The following is a 17,964-nucleotide window of genomic DNA, read 5'->3' as shown; positions in this document are numbered from 1 at the left end:
TTCTCATCTCTTTGCTTTCATACCTGTGTCATCTGCCTAATGTGCCTCCATTCTGCCCATTTCCTACCTAAAGATACTCTCTCCAAATTCCAACCCCAGTATCACCTCTTCTGTGAAGCTCAACCTGAGATCTTCCAGAAATTTCTGCCTCTTCTCTCTGGTTTTCCACCCTGCCTTTCTCCCTTGTATTGGAGTCTTCATCTCAGGGCACTGTACTTACCTAGACCCATCTCCCCCAGGCCTGAAATGAGCTCCCCAAGGTCAGGAGTCCCACATATGGCAAGTGGTCATGGGCAGCCCGGACTTGAATCAGAGGAGGGTGTTCCTCTAGCCTGGGTTCAAATCTTGCCTCCCCTCTTACCATCTGTGAGCCCCTGACAGGTGTCTTCATCACATTATGCTCCAGGTGTCCCACTTGAAATCAGTTCAGTAAGTATCAAATACCACAGACCAAAGCATGAAAGTATGAAGATAGGGATTCAGGAATGGGCCACCTTATGGGATGATTTGGGATGAGTGATGAACAGGATTTTTTTCTCTACTGGTATATGAGGACCAGTTTATGAGTTTATTGGAACCAACATAGAGAAACCAAACAATGGTTGAACATATTCCTGAAAAACGCACAGAGCTTTATTACATTTGGTAATTGGGCAGAAAGAGCATTGCACTGAAATCATCACTCTGACTCATTCAGCTCAAAGACTATTCCTTACTGCTCATAGAAACATAGCTTTGTGGGCCATGGAAGCATAGAGAGGTCCACAGCCTCTTAAAATCACATGTAAGGAAATGAATATAAAACAAATTCCAAAATACAGAAACAAAAATTATAAAATCTGTTTAAATAATCCATTGCACTCCTACAGCACAAATGTTCATCTTACAGGGAACTGGGAGATCTTTACAGCATATGGAAGGGCTTTGACGTGACACCTCCTAATGGATTCTGTTCTCTTTTGACCTCATTAGCATGAACTGCCCTGTACCATGGACATGAAGAATTTGCAGAAAGAGCTCCAGGACTCCCCACAGTACTCCAGGGCCATCTTCCTCTGGTTTACCAAGTCTGGGTCTTCCACACACTCAGGATCTTTGGTGTTCATGGTCTGGGTCTTTGCTGGGCTGATGGGGGTGGTCACTTTGACCTTGCTCTGCTCCTTGGGAGAGGGCTCCGTTAACTCCTGGCTGGGTTTCTTGATCCTAATCAGAGTGGAGTTAACCAGCTTGAGGTTGGATTCTGGAAACTTCTTTCTGCACACCCTGGTCTTCAGGATGCTCTTGGCATCACCACAGATGACCTTCTGCGAACGCAGATTCCGGCCAATTTGTTTCCAGTAGGCATTCTTTTTGTCTGATTCTAGGCATGAGGTTGGATTGCCGGTGAAGAAACAGGAAAACTCGTTGTCCTGTCGGGTACATGCGACCTTCAGGGCAATGCCCTCCTCCTGCTTGGTCACCACCCATTTGCAGTCGGCATGGTCTTGGGTGATGAACTTGCCTTTGGTCAGGCGCTTGGGTGGCTGGCTGCTTGGTTCAGTCTGGGGCGCGCCTAGAGTATGCAGTTTATCTGGGCCGACTTTGCTGCCCTGTCTATTCCTCCCTTCCTTTTTGGCCTCCACCAAGAGCATTGGAGCAGCCAGAAGGAGGAAGGAGAGCAGGGCGAGGCTGTGGATCCTCATGGCTTCAACTTGGTGGGAACCTGTCTGACAAAAAGCAGGTGAGTCAGTGCTGGGCAGCAGTCCAGCAGTACTAGGCTGCGAGATGACCCTCCCTCCAGCCTGACACATGGCTGCCTGCTTTGGAGTGGGATCAAGGAACCTTCTACTTCCTGGACTTAGTAGACAAGCAGCCTGTGTATTCACATGTCTGCATGACTTGAGTCTTGAATGTCAGAAACTTCCTACTCTTCATTCATTCTTCCCCACCCTCTGAACCTCATTAACTCTCACTCCCTCATCCACTCAGTTACTCCTCACTCCTTCATTCACCAGTCAGTAAGCATTCATGGGGCACCTACTACTGGCCGTGCACTAGACTAGATGTTGAATTTATCAAGGTGAATAAGAAAGTTTCACATCTTAAAAACTTAGAGGCAACTCTTTGGGGAATCTAAAGAGCATTGATCAGGAGTCTGTCCCAACTGTGTCCCCAACTTGATCTTGGCCAAGTCACTCTCCCGCTCTGGGTCTCAAATCCTTTATCTGGAAATCAAGATGCTGGATGAGATAATTGTCAACTCTCTTCCAGCTGCAGTGGACTGAATTTCTATCTCACTGTCCTACACGGACTCAGATGACCACACAATGAGAAAGGACATGGTAAGTGACATGAAAGGTGATGCTTGACACAAGGTTAAACATGCATGAGGCTTGGACCTTCTGAGATGGGTGGGTTTGTGAGGAGGGGTATCTGGGATTCAGTAAGAGCCTAAGGAAAGGCATGAAGGAGGAGTAGGTCATCCGAATTGACTGGGCAAAGTGAACCAGGGGAATAGAGGTGAATTTCTATCACAGCATTTAGACTGTTGAGGCACTGTGCTTGGCATAGAGAAAGTCCTCAATCAATGCTTTTAAAAATAAATCATTTTATAAATAGGATGACCTTAGCTGCTACACTAAACTGCATAGATTTTATCAGGTGGGTAACAAAAACCACATTTCAAAGAAGAGAATTAGCATTTCTATATGACACCAGCTACGTGCCAGAGCCCTTGACCTGTATTTCATTCTCACCTTGTTAATTAGCACAAGAGCCCTTCCTGGTAGGTAAAAATCCATCACCACCAGGCAACAGATGTGACAGTTAAGGTCCAGACTGGTAAATAAATTGCCCAAGGTCCCACAGTGGGCAGGTGACAAAGCTGGGACAGGCAGCCAGAACTTCTCTCTCTGGTCCTTTATGCCACCCCTCCCTCACTGCATACCTCTTGCCTTCACCTTACTCTGCCTTTCAGAAAATATTGGCAAGAAATAAAAAAGCAATTATGAACAACTCATTTGGTTTGGCTTAGTTTATGATGATAACTCATGTTATCAGTGCTCCATTTGAAAAGAATACAGAATTTTGTTTAAAAAGAGGCAGTTCTAGGTCTGATCTCATTCTACCCTGGGCATATGGCCTCTCTTTAGGACTGATAAAGGGGAGACAGTCACAGACTGTGAGCTTCCGAAATGAAGTTGGGATGGGAGCTAGGGATATTCGATAAAGACCCACTCATTCCTCACGGCATTGGGACTCAGTCCCCATGTGTCCGTGAGGGGATCCAGACCCCAGGAACCTGAGGTCCTCATGGGAGCTGGAAGGGGGACAGGTAATGAAACTCTTAAGAAAGCCAGGCTCTTACCTTGTTCTGAGTTTGCAGGTCCAGTACGATCCAGATGTGAGAGGGAGCTTGAAGACTTACTGCTGTCTCATCCGCAGTGAGGCAGTGAAAGTCCTTTATATAAGAGCCCAGGCAGCAGGGTTTTTACAGCTCATATACTTGTGTAGCTTTATTCACACTCCTCCCAGCCACACCCCTTCAGAGACAGCCAGTTCCTGCAGGGAAAGTGGTTGGTGTAATCCTGTGGGAGGCGGGTTACGTGCATGGCATTAGACCTGGTTCTTCCAAGCCCTTTCCCTTTCCCCTGGCAGCCAGTTGAGGACAGCTCAGCCTTGCAAAGACCCTCCATGAAGGGATGAGAATCCCAACAGAAAAATCTGTGGGGGAGGTTATAAACAATAGGTCCATTTTACTCAAAGCTTTCCCTTAATTCTTATCACAGCCCCTCCATGATATGGTAACATATAATTCATCCCATTTTACAGATGGAATATTGGAGCTTGGAGATATTCAGGGCTGGTCCAAGTTCACAGGACCAGGGGAATGTGGAGCCTAGAGTTTAAAGCCTGGACTCCTGGGCCCCACTGTCTGATCTCTTCTTACCCAGCACTCTGTAAACATTCGGTGAATGAGGGACTGAGCTGGGGAAGCCATCTCAGTGTCTGAAATCCTGTTTTCTCTGAAGCACCTGAAGTTACTGTGTGGGCAGAGGAATCCTCAGGCCTTGAGAGGCTGGTAAAGAGGAAATTCTGATCTGGGTTTTTGTTCAAAGTATTCACCTTTTGGTCACGGGTGGGGACCTCACTCTGGTGAGCCTTCTCTAGGCAGAGTCTAGTAGCAGGATAACCTCGTGGAACCCTGGATACAGCATTTATTTAGCTGTGATCCTGACTTCTCTGACCCTCCATGTGTTCATCTATTGATAGCTGACAATAACAGTACCTCATTTAGGGTTTCATACTAAATTATGTAGGAGGCTGAGCTATTAACATCAAGTGAAGCAGAACAGATATGGTTCATAAGATGGCCTTCAGTTGTATTCTTTAAAAACAGATATATTTTGTTTCCATGTTGAGCATATGAAAAGAACTCACTTCCACAAAGATGTGGACCTCACTATGTTTTGTTACTTTACTTTTCATGATGTTTGGGCATAAGAAACTCTTCATTTTCTTCTTGACTCAGCTGTAAGGAAAACAGTAGCACAAGAGCTATAATAATAATAAATAATAAATGGCAAGTGACCTTTGCCTTTGGGACAGGAACAATAAGGAGTGGTGGGGACTGAGGCAAACTGTGTAGTTCCTGATACCTAAATGTCAACACTCAGTGCCAGGTGACTGAAAACATGTTGGCATGGAGGTCAGTATCTTCAGAACTAATGAAATTTTTTCACATACACATTTTGTTTTGTGTTGTTTTGTTGGTACGCGGGCCTCTCACTGCTGTGACCTCTCCCGCTGCAGATCACAGGCTCCGGACGCACAGGCTCAGTGGCCATGGCTCACGGACCCAGCCACTCCGTGGCATGTGGGATCTTCCCAGACCGGGGCACGAACCCGCGTCCCCTGCATCAGCGGGCGGACTCTCAACCACTGCGCCACCAGGGAATTCCATACACATTTTTTTTTTTAATGGACATTTCATAAATTTTTAAGAGATTCCCAACATGCAGCTGTGTGTACATGGAATTGGCTTCTAATTGAAATTTTCTAAAACAAAAGATACAAAAAGTTGTAACGGTGGTTGGATTCCATCCAAGTTCTACCTGTTCAAGAATCCAAGGTCACAGAGTTGTGGATGTTGACTGGTTCATTCAGTGGTTCAATGGGTTTCTTCATGAATTCCATCAAAGTAGGCTATTTCCCCAAACTCCATGCCTCATGTAAAATTGGCTCACCTGGAGATCCATTCCCACTGTTCTGACAAACACGTTATTGAACCATGACCTGCACAAACAGGCATTCACATTGTGGTATTTTGAGGGATTATTTGGACCCAAGCAAGACAAAGATGCTTTGTTCCACAAGGAGATATAGACCAAGGTGGTCTCCTGTAAAACAAGAAAATCATCTTGATCCTCAAGTGGCAGCCAGATTCTTTCCGGATAAAGACAATAGGTCAGGACACAAAGCAAATTTAGAAGGAAACATGTGGACTCCAGGATCTTTTCTGAGAAGTGACTCTAAGCTTTGGCAGGGAACATGGAACTTCCCCCACTGGTTTCCCATGGACCTTTGGCCTTCCTGTGATCCCTTCCCAACTTCCGCCTTGATCTTTCTTTTCCAAACAGGGGACACAATATTAGACCAGGCTGTGGAGCCCTCTCCCTGTTAGCTCAGGCTGTTATTTCAAACTCATTTCTAGACACACACACACACACACACACACACACACAGAGTCCAATCTGGCCACACTAAACCCCTCACCCACCGTGTCCTAAATACTTGGTGAGCTTGTCCCCTTCCTGCTTTTGCTCCTGCTGTTCCCTTTACTTGGAATGCCCTTCCAGTCCTACTTTGCCAGGAACACATTGGCTCATCCTTCAAGATCCAGATCAAATATCATCTATCTGTTGGTGTCATTTGTCCCCTGATCCTTCCCCATGTCCCTCTTTTTATGGATGTTCATGGAGAGAAATAGACTGCCATTCCTCCAGTGAGTGCTTACAGAGTGCCAGCATTGTGCTAAGGATGTACCCACACATTAACTCACAGCTCGATATACTGAGAAAATGATACACTTGCACTACAGTGCACTGGGGAACCGAAGCAGGTTTGGAGCCCCAGCAAGGCTGCCCACTACAGGTTCTCCCCACCTCCCCATACTACCAGGACTGAGGGGTTCCCTGACTCCTGGAGAATTGACTCTGGATCCTTGTGGTACAGATGACATAGAATTAGAGGAAGACAAAATGGAGGCCACTTCTAATATTTTTATTAAAAACAAAGTAATGTACCCACACTTTGATAAATTGTAAACTTCTCTCTCTTTAATACATATATTTAAAAATATTAGAATAGTATTATTAAAAAATGTTTGCAAAGACAGTTCCTTTGCCCTACATCTCACCCAGGTTCCCCGATCATCAACTTTTTGCATTATAATGCTACATTTATAAAACTATTGAACAAATATTGCTATGTTTTTACTAAAGTCCATATTTTGTTCAGCCCTCCTTACTTTTTACCTAATGTTCTTTTTAAAAATGATCAATAGACTTTATTTTTATTTATTTATTTATTTTTTTTTTTTGCGTTACGTGGACCTCTCACTGTTGTGGCCTCTCCTGCTGCGGAGCACAGGCTCCGGTCGCGCAGGCTCAGCGGCCATGGCTCACGGGCCCAGCCGCTCCGCGGCATGTGGGATCCTCCCAGACCGGGGCACGAACCCGTGTCCCCTGCATCAGCAGGCGGACTCTCAACCACTGCGCCACCAGGGAAGCCCAATAGGCTTTATTTTTAAGAGTAGTTTTGGTTCCCAGAAAAATTGAGTAGAAAGTACAGAAAATTCCCATATCAACCCTGTCTTTCACGAGCACAGCTGCCCAGTCTGTCAATATTTTCCACTAGAGCGGTACAGTCGTTACAGGTGATGAACCTTCTTCGATACATCATAACTACTGCAAGTCCATAGTTTTCATAGTAGCTCACTCTTGGTGTTGTACAGTCCATGGATTTTGATGAAGATATAATGACATGTTTTCACAATTATAGTATCATACATAGTATTTTCACTGCCCTAAAAATCCTCTGTGATCCACCTATTCACCCCTCCCTCCCAGCAACTGCTGGATATATCCCATCTTTTTACTGTCTCCATAGTTCTGCCTTTCAAAAAGGTCATAGAGTTGGAATTGTGCAGAATTTATTCTTTTCAGATTGGCTTCTTTCACTCAGTAATATGATCTTAAGGTTCCTGTGTGTCTTTTTCTGGCTTGATAGCTCATTTCTTTTTAGCAGTGAATAATATTCCATTGTCTGTTTGTGACACAGTTTATTTATCCATTCACTTCTTGGAGGACATCTCAGTGGCTCCAACATTTTGGCACCTATGAAAAAAGCTGCTATAAACATTTGTGTGCAGGTTTTGGTGTGAACATGTTTTCAACTCCTAACGGTCTTTTTTTGGTCCAGGAACCCATCCAAGATTCCACGTGACATTTAATAGACGTGACTCTTTAGGCCTCTCTTGGTTGTGACGGTTTCTCAGATGTTCCTTGTTTTTGATGACCTTGTCAGTTTTCAGGAGTACTGCTCAGGGGCTTTGAGAATGTGCCCCGTTCGGAATTTGTCTGGTGTGCTTCTCGTGATTAGATTGGGGTTATGTCATTCTTCTTTTCATCAAAGATTTAAATGATGGATAGCAGGTTTTCTTTGGGGGTTCCATAGAAAGTCTGAACACAAGTGGTTAAACACATGTCTTAGGCAGTCTGGTCTCTGATAATTTTGAAGTTCAAAAGCTGATTTTAGGGCTTCCCTGGTGGCGCAGTGGTTGAGAGTCCGCCTGCCGATGCAGGGGACACGGGTTCGTGACCCGGTCCGGGAGGATCCCACATGCCCCGGAGCGGCTGGGCCCGTGAGCCATGGCTGCTGAGCCTGCGCGTCCGGAGCCTGTGCTCCGCAGCGGGAGAGGCCACAACAGTGAGAGGCCCGCGTACCGCGAAAAAAAAAAAAAAAGCTGATTTTACTCTCATGCATGTTACTACTACATGGTTCCTTGACCTAGAGGGCTGGCCCCTGGGATGCAGTCATCAGAGATATACCAGTGGGTGCGATTTTGTACTGTGGTGAGTCTTAACTGTACATTTTATCAGGTCAAATTTGCTCACAAATTAGTCCCTCCTTCAAAAATAACCTCATATACAGACAAAATGCTTCGTCACTGTGTCAAAGCAATATTAATTTTTTGGTTAAATTTTGTGCATTAAAAACTTATTCATTGTCAGAAAATGAGGAAATTGGCCAAGTAAACCTCAGCTAAAATATAACCAGCCTGACAGGAAGCATTCATCATAGACCTACAGAAGAGTATTTACACTACAAATTTAAACTGCTCATTATGCATGAGATTTAAGTATTCCTGTGCAGCAAATCAAATGACATATACCACTAAAGTTTTACTTTAGAACAAAAAGAGTCAGTGAAGAGTTGATAGTGCAGCATTCTGTATGGCTGCAAAAGGAAAATGTATTCATTTTTATTTATCTTAAAGGAGTGCCCTGTGTCACACCTCATAACATGGAAACTATTTTTTTTCAAAGTCATGTGCAATGCTTGGTTTTGATTCTGAATCCATCTAAAAGGTAACTCATGGTTTTTGAGTTAAGTTAAACCAAATGAAATTGCTGTTTGTGGTAGGTTAAAATGGTAGAATATCAACAATCTTGAATAGATCGAACTCATAATAATTAAAGGTTTTAGAAGGTTTGTTTTCTCAAGTAGTACAGCTGTTTCAAAGCCTTATATATACTTTTTAAAAACTTTTTATTTTATATTGGAGTATAGTTGATTGTTCTGTTAGTTTCAGATGTACAGCAAAGTGATTCATGCATGTACACACTGCTATATTTAAAATGGATAACCAACAAGGACCTACTATATAGCCCAGGGAACTCTGCTCAACATTCTGTAACAACTTAATTGGGAAAAGAATTTGAAAAAGAATAGATATATGTATAGTTGAATCACTGTTGTATGTCTGAAACTAAGACAACATTGTTAAACAACTGTACTCCAATATAAAACAAAAAGTTTTTAAAAGTTATACATATACATGTATCTATTCTTTTTCAAATTCTTTTCCCATTTAGGTTGTTACAGAATATTGAGCTGAATTCCCTGTGCTATACAGTAGGTCCTTGCTGGTTATCCGTTTTAAATATAGTAGTGTGTAAAAAATTTTTTTTAGTGTTTTATAATAAACTCTCCATACAAGTTAAGTTCACTGATTATTTCTAAGTTTTTCATATCTTTTTTTATTCTTTAAAGGAAATCACTCTAAAACATCTAATTCATTCTTTAAAGAAGTCTGCTTCTTTTGGATAAAATTTCCAAAGCACACAAATTGCTGTGCACCTCTACACATATGCACACACACATACACATACACCCACACACTCTCGTGCAGATACATCACATATGGGTACACATACATATGCATGCCTGCCACCTCTGCATCTTGGGGCAGAAGGCCTCAGAGAGTCTTCCTTTGGAATTATCAGTCTCTAACCTGTGCCTCTAACCCTCAGTCTCTTTTTTTAGAAAGAGCATCAGTTGCCATCCTGGGAATGTGGAAAAGAGAGAAGACAAGTTGCTCTTTGCATTAATGCTGTGAGTCACTGTGCACGTGGGCATGTTTTGCTGCTTCTGTCACATGAAAAGATGAAGAGGTTTAGATGAAAGACATCAGAAAACAGCTCTGAAAAGGCCTGTGATGGCACAGGGGCAAACGGTACCCACGCCCAAAGAGCAAAGCACTCTTGCCTGCTATGGGCTATAAGGAGAAGACAGGATGGCAGGGAGATAAGAGACTGTTGTCTCCAGGAAGAGCAGCGCTGGCCTCTTCCCAGACTACATTCGTTCTGTCACTCAATCTGTCATTCTTCTGTCATTCGTTCATTCTTCCATTCATCCAGAGAGCACTCATGAAGCACTGCATGTCCCAGGCTCACTCTGTCATTGAATGAAATGCAGTCAAGAATGACACGATCCTCAAGAAGATGGAATTAGGGGGGCAAGATAAGGATACCAGTCACAACAATGTAGGGGTGATTGAAATGTTGGAGGGAAGACTGGAATGCCCAGGGTGGAGACATCTGACCTAGCCAAAGGCAGGGAGAATTTCTCAAGAGCCTTCAACTGGTTAAGAGAACTCAACGGCTGGAGAGAAAAGAACAGTATTTATTCAATGATTACTCAGTAACCGCTCTATGTAAAGCACAGTATTAGTCACTGTGTGGAATGCAAGGTGAAAGTGATTTGGCTCCCAGCTTCAAGACTGCCAGCTCAGTTGACAGCTCACTCTCTGAGGATTGCTGTAGTGGCGACATCTCATCACATCCCAGCCTCAGGCCTCTGATGCTTTTCAGCTGCTTACAGAAAAGGTCCAAATTTCTGAGTCTGACATATGAGGTCTTTCCCATCTTAATCCTAGCCAACTTCAAGGTCAATACCCACCACATCCTACATGTGTCCCCGGGCTCCCGCTATATCTTACTGTCCACTCTTCTCCCCACATGTCCTGTTTCAGGACACATTGCCTCTGCCAAACTGTTATCTTTGCCTGAAATTCCATTCCACCCATATCTACCTTGCAAATTCTCTCTCTGCCGGACTCCCTGTGCCTTCAACAGAATTCACTGTTCCTTCATCTGGGTTCTCATAAATTTTTACAGACTTCACCATTATTACAGTTGAGGTGTCACCTTGTTTTGGTTCATTCATGGGCTTGCCAACATCATCACCCTGGCTACTGACATCCCTAGCCCAGAGCTCAAGAATGAAGCTTAGAAAGCACTTAGCAAATGTTTATTGGATTGAATTGGATTCTGTATTTATCAAGATTATTCTGATTATAATAATAAAAAACTGAAAACAACAGAAACAAAATTGAGAATCTATTGGAAGTTTCTTATAACTCATGGAAGGCAAGGGTTGTATAGGACCACTGTCTCAAAACGTACCTTTGATATTTTAATTTAAGGAATTTACTAAGTGACTATATGGAGAGTATAAAACTATTGAAAAAAGAATTTATAACTTACATTTTCCACGAGAAGGGGGCATGCCATGCCATGCCAGGCCACATGGAGAAGCATCTGGTAATGAGCTTTGGATTGGCCATTTGAATAGCTCCAGTGGGATCTGGGGTACAGGGGTCTCCCTAGCTATCTTGTACAAGGCCCTGGATGGATTTAGGGCAGGGAGAATATCGGCCTGATGTATGAGTGCTGAATAAAGGAGGTGCTTAACTTGCAAATGAGAGGTATGCTCCCAATTAAGTTGTTTGCTATCATTAGGAATTAACTACCCTGGGAGGGGCAGTCTCTCCTCAAGTTTACAAGGCCCTGCAAAATATGGAAGCATCATAAAATGCGGAATATTAAAAAAATTAATTCAATCTATCCTCTGATGTTTTAACATCATATAAGGAAATCTTGGTGTGATGATCATGGAGATTTTTAGGGAGTAGGGCATAAGTTGCCCCAAACAGCAAAGAAAACATTTTGTTATGAAAGTAAAATAGAGGAACACAAGTAGAGGTGTATGGATTTCTTGTAGGCCAGTCCATAAACAGGTTTTCAATTTATATGATGTAATCCAAGAAAATAGATCTGGAATTTGGGGAGGTTTCTAACAGTACCTTGGTGGAGTTGGAAATCATTAAGAGTTTGACAATAATGTCTTTGTGTACGTACCTTGGTTCAAGGTGGTAGGCCTGGCAGTTATGCTGTTAGAGGATATAAACGAATAAGTGAGTACAGTATATGTAAAGATTAGTGGTATCATGTGTAATTAAGGGGAAGGACTGGTTATGGGGGTTGCATAGGAAACACAAGGCAGGAGATTGTGTGGGTAAGCAGGAGGTGGCAGCAGGAAGAGGCACTGAGGAGAGGATGGTCCTCTACCCAGGGGCCCGAGGCGATTGACTGATGTGAGGCAAGAGTCTCCTGGGGAACGCCATAATCTCCACTGATCTCTACAGTGGCTCAGACAGTAGCAACCTCTACTAGACTTCCCTTTAGGCATGGAGTAGAGTAATTTTAATAATACTGAATATTGGGTATGAGGGCCTTGGTGGATGGCAACACAGCATTAAAGTTGTAGTAATCTACAAGGAGGTGCCCTTTATTTTTTCCAGATTTAAGAGCAGGCAAAATTGGGCTGTCCAATGGAGAAGTAGGGATAATCATCCTTTCATTAATTAGGTTTTATATAATAAGTTTTCATCTCTGAAGGTCCTGTTTTAACTTACATTGAGCCCCATATTAACTATTTTAATGGGGGCTCATTGGGTCCAATTCTATCAAGCAAAGTTATAAGTGCCAAAAGCTATTTTAATTTTAATTTTAATTTGTTATTCATTATGTTGCATCTATGCCCAATATGGGCTGCTTTAAGGCAGTGGGTGCTATGATCCTGGGGAATTTCGACAAGGCTACAGTTATAGGGAGGCATATCTATTTTTCTTCTATTTTATGTTTCCTTACTTTTAAGATTACACTTCAATAAGTGGTGCTGGGAAAACTGGACAGCTACTTTTAAAAAAATGAAATTAGAACATTCTCTAACACCATATACAAAAGTAAACTCAAAATGAATTAAAGACCTAAATGTAAGACCGGATACTATAAAACTCCTAGAGGAAAACATAGGCAGAACACTCTTTGACATAAATCGCAACAATATTTTTTTGGATCCGTCTCCTAAAGCAAAGGAAACAAAAGCAAAAATAAATAAATGGGATGTAATTAATCTTAAAAACTTTTGCACAGCGAAGGAAACCAAACAAAATGAAAAGACAACCTACTGAATGAGAGAAGATATTCGCAAATGATATGACCAATAAGGGGTTAACATCCAACGTATATAAACAGCTCATACAACTCAACATCAAAACAACTCGATTAAAAAATGGGCAGAAGAACTGAATAGACATTTTTCCAAAGAGGACATACAGATGGCCAACAGGCACATGAAAAGATGTTCAACATCACTAATCATCAGGGAAATGAAATCAAAACCACAGTGAGATATCACCTCACAGGACTTCCCTGGTGGTGCACTGGTTGAGAATCCAGCTGCCAATGCAGGGGACACGGGTTCGTGCCCTGGTCCGCGAAGATCCCACATGCCGCGGAGTGGCTGGGCCCGTGAGCCATGGCCGCTGAGCCTGCGCGTCCGGAGCCTGTGCTCCACAACAGTGAGAGGCCCATGTACCGCAAAAAAACAAAAGAAACAAAAAAAACAATCACTTGAATGAATTCAATGGTTGAATTTGTCTTAGACTCCAACTTATAACAACCAACTTTTACAACAGATGCTCATGGCTACGGGCTCTGTTTAGGCTAGTTTAGACCTTTGTCCTCAGTATGATCGGAAGCCTCCTGTTACCAGTTTTCAGAAGCATTGGTGACTCCATATCACCGCCTTGTGGTGATCTTATCCTGGAAGACCACACTGGGATATGAGGAGGTTTTTTTCTTCCTTTTTGAATATTTGCATCTCTTTTCTACTTGAGTGATAACCAGACTACACATCCACATAGCACCATGTCATTGTTATGCTTAGTGTATATTATTACATTAGATTTTTATAACAACGCTGTAAGGAGTGGCTTTTATGCTTAAAATAAAGATGAGAAAAGTGACTTATGGGACTTCCCTAAAGTCTCAGAACGCCATCCTTTCAGCTACACCCAGATCTCCTACTCCAGTTACAGTGTTCTTTCTCCTCTGATAGAAAAAGATTTTTTTTTTTCATCTTTTTGTGGCACCACAACCCCAGATTAAGCCTGACAGCAAATGAGTGCAGGATTCTTGAAAAAAAATTCAGGAGATAGAACTGCACATAGAAAATCCTGGTATGACTTCAGTTCACAGCCTGGGGGCTGAGAAAGGAAGGAGAGGCAGAAAGAGAACAGATGCTCCTGGGAGGTATGGGTGCAGGGTGAATGATTCAAAGGCTGGAGAAAGGATGGGGACATGTGCCTTTGCATAAAATGGTCACTATCTTTAGCAGGTCTGAAGTCTTCTCCAAATCTGATTTCTAAAACATTGATGGATACATGACTTCAGGGGAATATAAAATATATATTGTTAAAGAACAGACACAAGACCCCCCAGCTGCCTCCAGGATGGCCTCAGACTTGAGCTCTCCAGGCAGAAAAAGTCCTTCAAAGGGTTTCTTTATGCTGATTATAAATTGCCATTGCTGTGGAGCTCAGAAACCTGCATATATTTGCAACTAGACACACAGCATGGGATTTTTTGTGCTCACATATTTCTTAGCCGTTAAACTCAAAGCACTTAGACCCCTTACCCCAATGCACTTCTCAGGCATTTCTTAAACCCTTCCCGCAGACAGTGATATTGTTGTTAAAAAGGTCAATAATTGGCCCAGTGTCCAAACTGGCCCAACGTTCAAATAAACTTTGAGTCTCTGAATGGAAGAGGAGGAGTATATGTGAGAGATGATACAGTTCAATGCCATCAGTTTAAATCCATTCATTCAATTAATTTGACAAATATTTACTGATGTTCCTAAATAAAGCTCAGACAGCTCATGTGTCTCTTAAAAGTCCTAGAGACTGTGACGTAGCAGAGTGTATAAATGAGTAATGCAGTCGCTGTTACAAATAAAGCCCCAAATCTCGGGGGCTTAACACACTGGAAGGTCATTTCTTCCTCACATGAAGTCCAAAATGAACGTTTCCACAGTCAGTTATAGCCAACAAAATTCAGGTGTTGCCTCTACAGGCCCAGCCTGTCAACTTTGTCTGCTTGTAGCTAAATATTATACATTCTGTCAGTATTCTGCCTTGGACATGGCTAATGCCTTTTTCTCAGTCTCTTTGGTACCAAGTGTCAAAGGTCAGTTTGCTTGGAAGATCACTTGGATGTCCAAAACATATGTACTGTCCTAGTATTTGTCATCAGTGGGTGAGCCAAGTAACTGGACAAGGCTTTCTCCCTTCAGGATATGACTACGTGGATGCCTTCCTGCTGAGAGGTTCCCATAAAGGGCAGGTGGTGGCAGCTTCGGAATAGACTGGCTAATGTCGAAGCAGGGTGGAGAGAGCACTTAGCAGTCCTGAGGATATTGGGCATCAGTCACCAAGTCAATTCTTGGGAGTCCTGGGGACTGAGGCTCAAAGATTGATTCCTGAGGCAGTGAAGAAAAAGTTACCCTAAAGACCTCACAACCCAGGTAGGAAGCCCTGACTCAGTGGGGCAGTTTGGGAACAGGAGACAATGTGGGCTTCATCCAGGTATTTTGTTGAGCCTTGTGTACAAAGTGACCAGAAAGTCTGCCAACTATACCTGGGGACCTAGGTAGCAGGTGTGCTCGAGTTCCCACAAGCTACCTATGCTGGAGCCCTGTAAACCCCAAGGATTTGGTGAAAACCGGCTCTCTGATACTGCGAGCTTTGCTGCGGAAGGTAGTCTCTGCCCAGTCTGCCCTTGGGGTACTGGCTTCTTGGAGACACAGTTCCCAGCAATACCCCACTTAAAAAAAATGGCTCCTTCCCTGCTCCTGGGCACCTGTGGAGACCAAGGGCCTTAGAAACGACAGCCAGATACCATTGTGTCCAGGGATCCCCATCCGGCATTAGTCTCCTCAGATGTTAAAGGCAGAGTTGGAAAGGCAAAGAGATTTCTCATAAACAATGAAAATGGAACATTCCAGAGCATCAAGCCTGGTGCCACAGATGAGTGCTCTTCACACAAGAAGGTTGAGGCCATATCCTTCAGGATCCATTGTATCTCCCTTGGTTACTCTCAGGGCCAATTTTGGCTACCTGGAGATGTCTCCCAGGAAGCCCTGACGATGCTTGGGTCTGGTTTATGGAAGGCTCATCCCAACTAAAAACTGATGGAGTCCACTGGGTGGAAGGTTTACATCTGTGTGCCAAGGGGACTGGAATGGCTATCAGGATGTGGTACTGTCAGTAGTTCATCTGTCTTTCTGAAGGTAAACGGGGACCCTTACAGCTCTAAGGGTGAGCCTTGCCCTTTTCTGGCAAATAGACAACATGTGTCCTCTGCTGCCATCTCATGGCTACTTACGGCCTCTTCTTTTTTTTAAAAAATAAATTTATTTGTTTATTTATTTTTGTCTTTGTTGCTGTGCACAGGCTTTCTCTAGTTGTGGTGAGCGGGGGCTACTCTTCATTGTGGTAAGCGGGCTTCTCATTGCGGTGGCTTCTCTTGTTACGGAGCATGGGCTCTAGGCACGCAGGCTTCAGTAGTTGTGGCACACAGGCTCAGTAGTTGTGGCTCGTGGGCTTAGTTGCATTGCAGCATGTGGGATCTTCCTGGACCAGGGCTCAAACCCGTGTCCCCTGCATTGGCAGGCGGATTCTTAACCACTATGCCACCAGGGAAGTCCCTACTTATGGCTTCTAATGGCCTTTGACACTTAACCCCCTAACTGGAATTGCCATTCTGTGCAAGTGGCAGATTTGGGCCATACCATAGTAGCATTTGAGACAAAGCTCTACCATATTTTTGGATATCTGGTTCATTTATGGTCATAGATGCCATACCACTGGCAGCAAAGGGCCCCTGACAGTAGGCTAATGAACACGACATTCCACAGACGTTTCCAATTCCTTCTCATGCTCAGCTGGTGGCATCATCCAGAGGTAGAAGGGACGTTGAAAGATGTGGCTGGAAAGGTTGCTGGACAGGCTGTGCTATCAGCACTGTGGACTACCATATAGCCAGACAAGACGAGCGTTAATGCAGCTGGCCCTCAGAGGGAGTGAAACCAGGGCCACTCACTTCTGCATCTGCACCTCTGTGATTAGAAGCAAAACCAGGGGTCAGAACACAGACCTCCAATATCTGAAGGACAGGGTCCTTAATGCCCATTCTTGCCCTCAATGTCTGTGTGCAAGCTACTCCAGGAACTCATGCACCACGGACTGGCTGCCATCGGAGTGGGGTGGGGGAATAGGTAGTGGCTACAGAGCTCAGAGTTGAAATTGACTGAAATTAACCATAATTTACCATCCAAGACTTCCTCTGGAATTCGGCAGCCTTCAGTAGACTCCAGGGTTCCATAATAGTTATAGCAGACAGATTCTGCCTGTGCAATTCATTTTCAAGCGGGGAGATAGATCCTGGTACTCCCTACTGTTCCACCTTCCCTTTCCTTTCCTCTTTGAACTGAATGGAGACACCTCTTCATGGCATCTCACAGGTAGGATAGCTTGACCAGCCTTCCTTGAACCCCCAGTGACAAGGAGTTCACTGCCTCAAAAAGAAACATGATCTGCTATATATTGAAAGCCTACCATGTCACTGGCAGGTGACATTAGCCCTCCTTTATTGAGGCTACTCAGTGCTAGCCATCATGAGGACCATCACCTCCACCCAATGAGGTGGGCATAATCCCCTCCCCATTTAACAGAGGGGGGAATGAGGCTAAAGGAGCTTGAGTTGCTTCTCAAGGGAGAGCACATTTGAACTGAGGTCTCTGAGTCCAATCCAGTATCAGTCCATACTGCCTCTTGATGACATACTTAAGATCATTTACATATCGAAATGGAGTAACTGTGGTTCAGACATCCAAAATGGAGCTGGGTGGACTTTGTGGTTGTGGTTTCAACATGTTCCTGTGTCCCTGAGAACTTGAATTTTCTCTGAATGGTATCAAACTCAAGGATACCACCAGCATTACATTTGAAAACATTATCTGCTAGCAGCTGCTAGTTGCAACCTTGTAGTTTCAAAATCCCCTCTGTCCCTCACAACACTGTATTCATTCAAACCCCAACCAATCCTTCCTTAACAAGCACGTTTACTTCTTGCCGGCTCCAATTCTAATTCCTGACAAACAACTTTATGTCACCGTGCGTTTTTTTTCGCCTTTATAAGCTTCCCCCATTTTCTAGTCTGGTGGAACACAATT

General features: G+C 43.7%; 1 protein-coding gene across 2 annotated transcripts; it reads right to left on the bottom strand.

The window, feature by feature from the left end:
- Nucleotides 1-602: 602 nt before the first annotated feature.
- Nucleotides 603-3,476, bottom strand: FGFBP1 (fibroblast growth factor binding protein 1). 2 transcript variants are annotated; one of them, XM_027103298.1, is made up of 2 exons: nt 3,347-3,476; nt 603-1,706 (listed from the first exon to the last, which is right to left on the bottom strand). In XM_027103298.1, the coding sequence occupies exon 2, from the start codon at nt 1,680-1,682 to the stop codon at nt 969-971; it is 714 nt and encodes a 237-aa protein (XP_026959099.1). In that variant the 5' UTR covers nt 1,683-1,706; nt 3,347-3,476; the 3' UTR covers nt 603-968. The 2 variants fall into 2 exon arrangements, with proteins under 2 accessions (XP_026959099.1, XP_026959100.1); XM_027103299.1 differs by having other exon boundaries at nt 603-1,702; nt 3,347-3,472.
- Between the last annotated feature and the right edge of the window lie 14,488 nt (nt 3,477-17,964).

The sequence above is a fragment of the Aethalodelphis obliquidens genome, unplaced genomic scaffold (genome assembly GCF_003676395.1).
Source record: "Aethalodelphis obliquidens isolate GAN/ISIS:26980383/991018 unplaced genomic scaffold, ASM367639v1 scaffold6, whole genome shotgun sequence".
NCBI lineage: Eukaryota > Metazoa > Chordata > Mammalia > Artiodactyla > Delphinidae > Aethalodelphis > Aethalodelphis obliquidens.
The sequence above is the reverse complement of the archived record's forward strand: the minus strand, read 5'-3'. Positions and strand labels throughout refer to the sequence as shown.

Bases quoted from the DNA above. Each gene is read 5' to 3' on its own strand.
- FGFBP1 (XM_027103298.1), bottom strand. From the start codon at position 1,682: ATGAGGATCCACAGCCTCGCCCTGCTCTCCTTCCTCCTTCTGGCTGCT.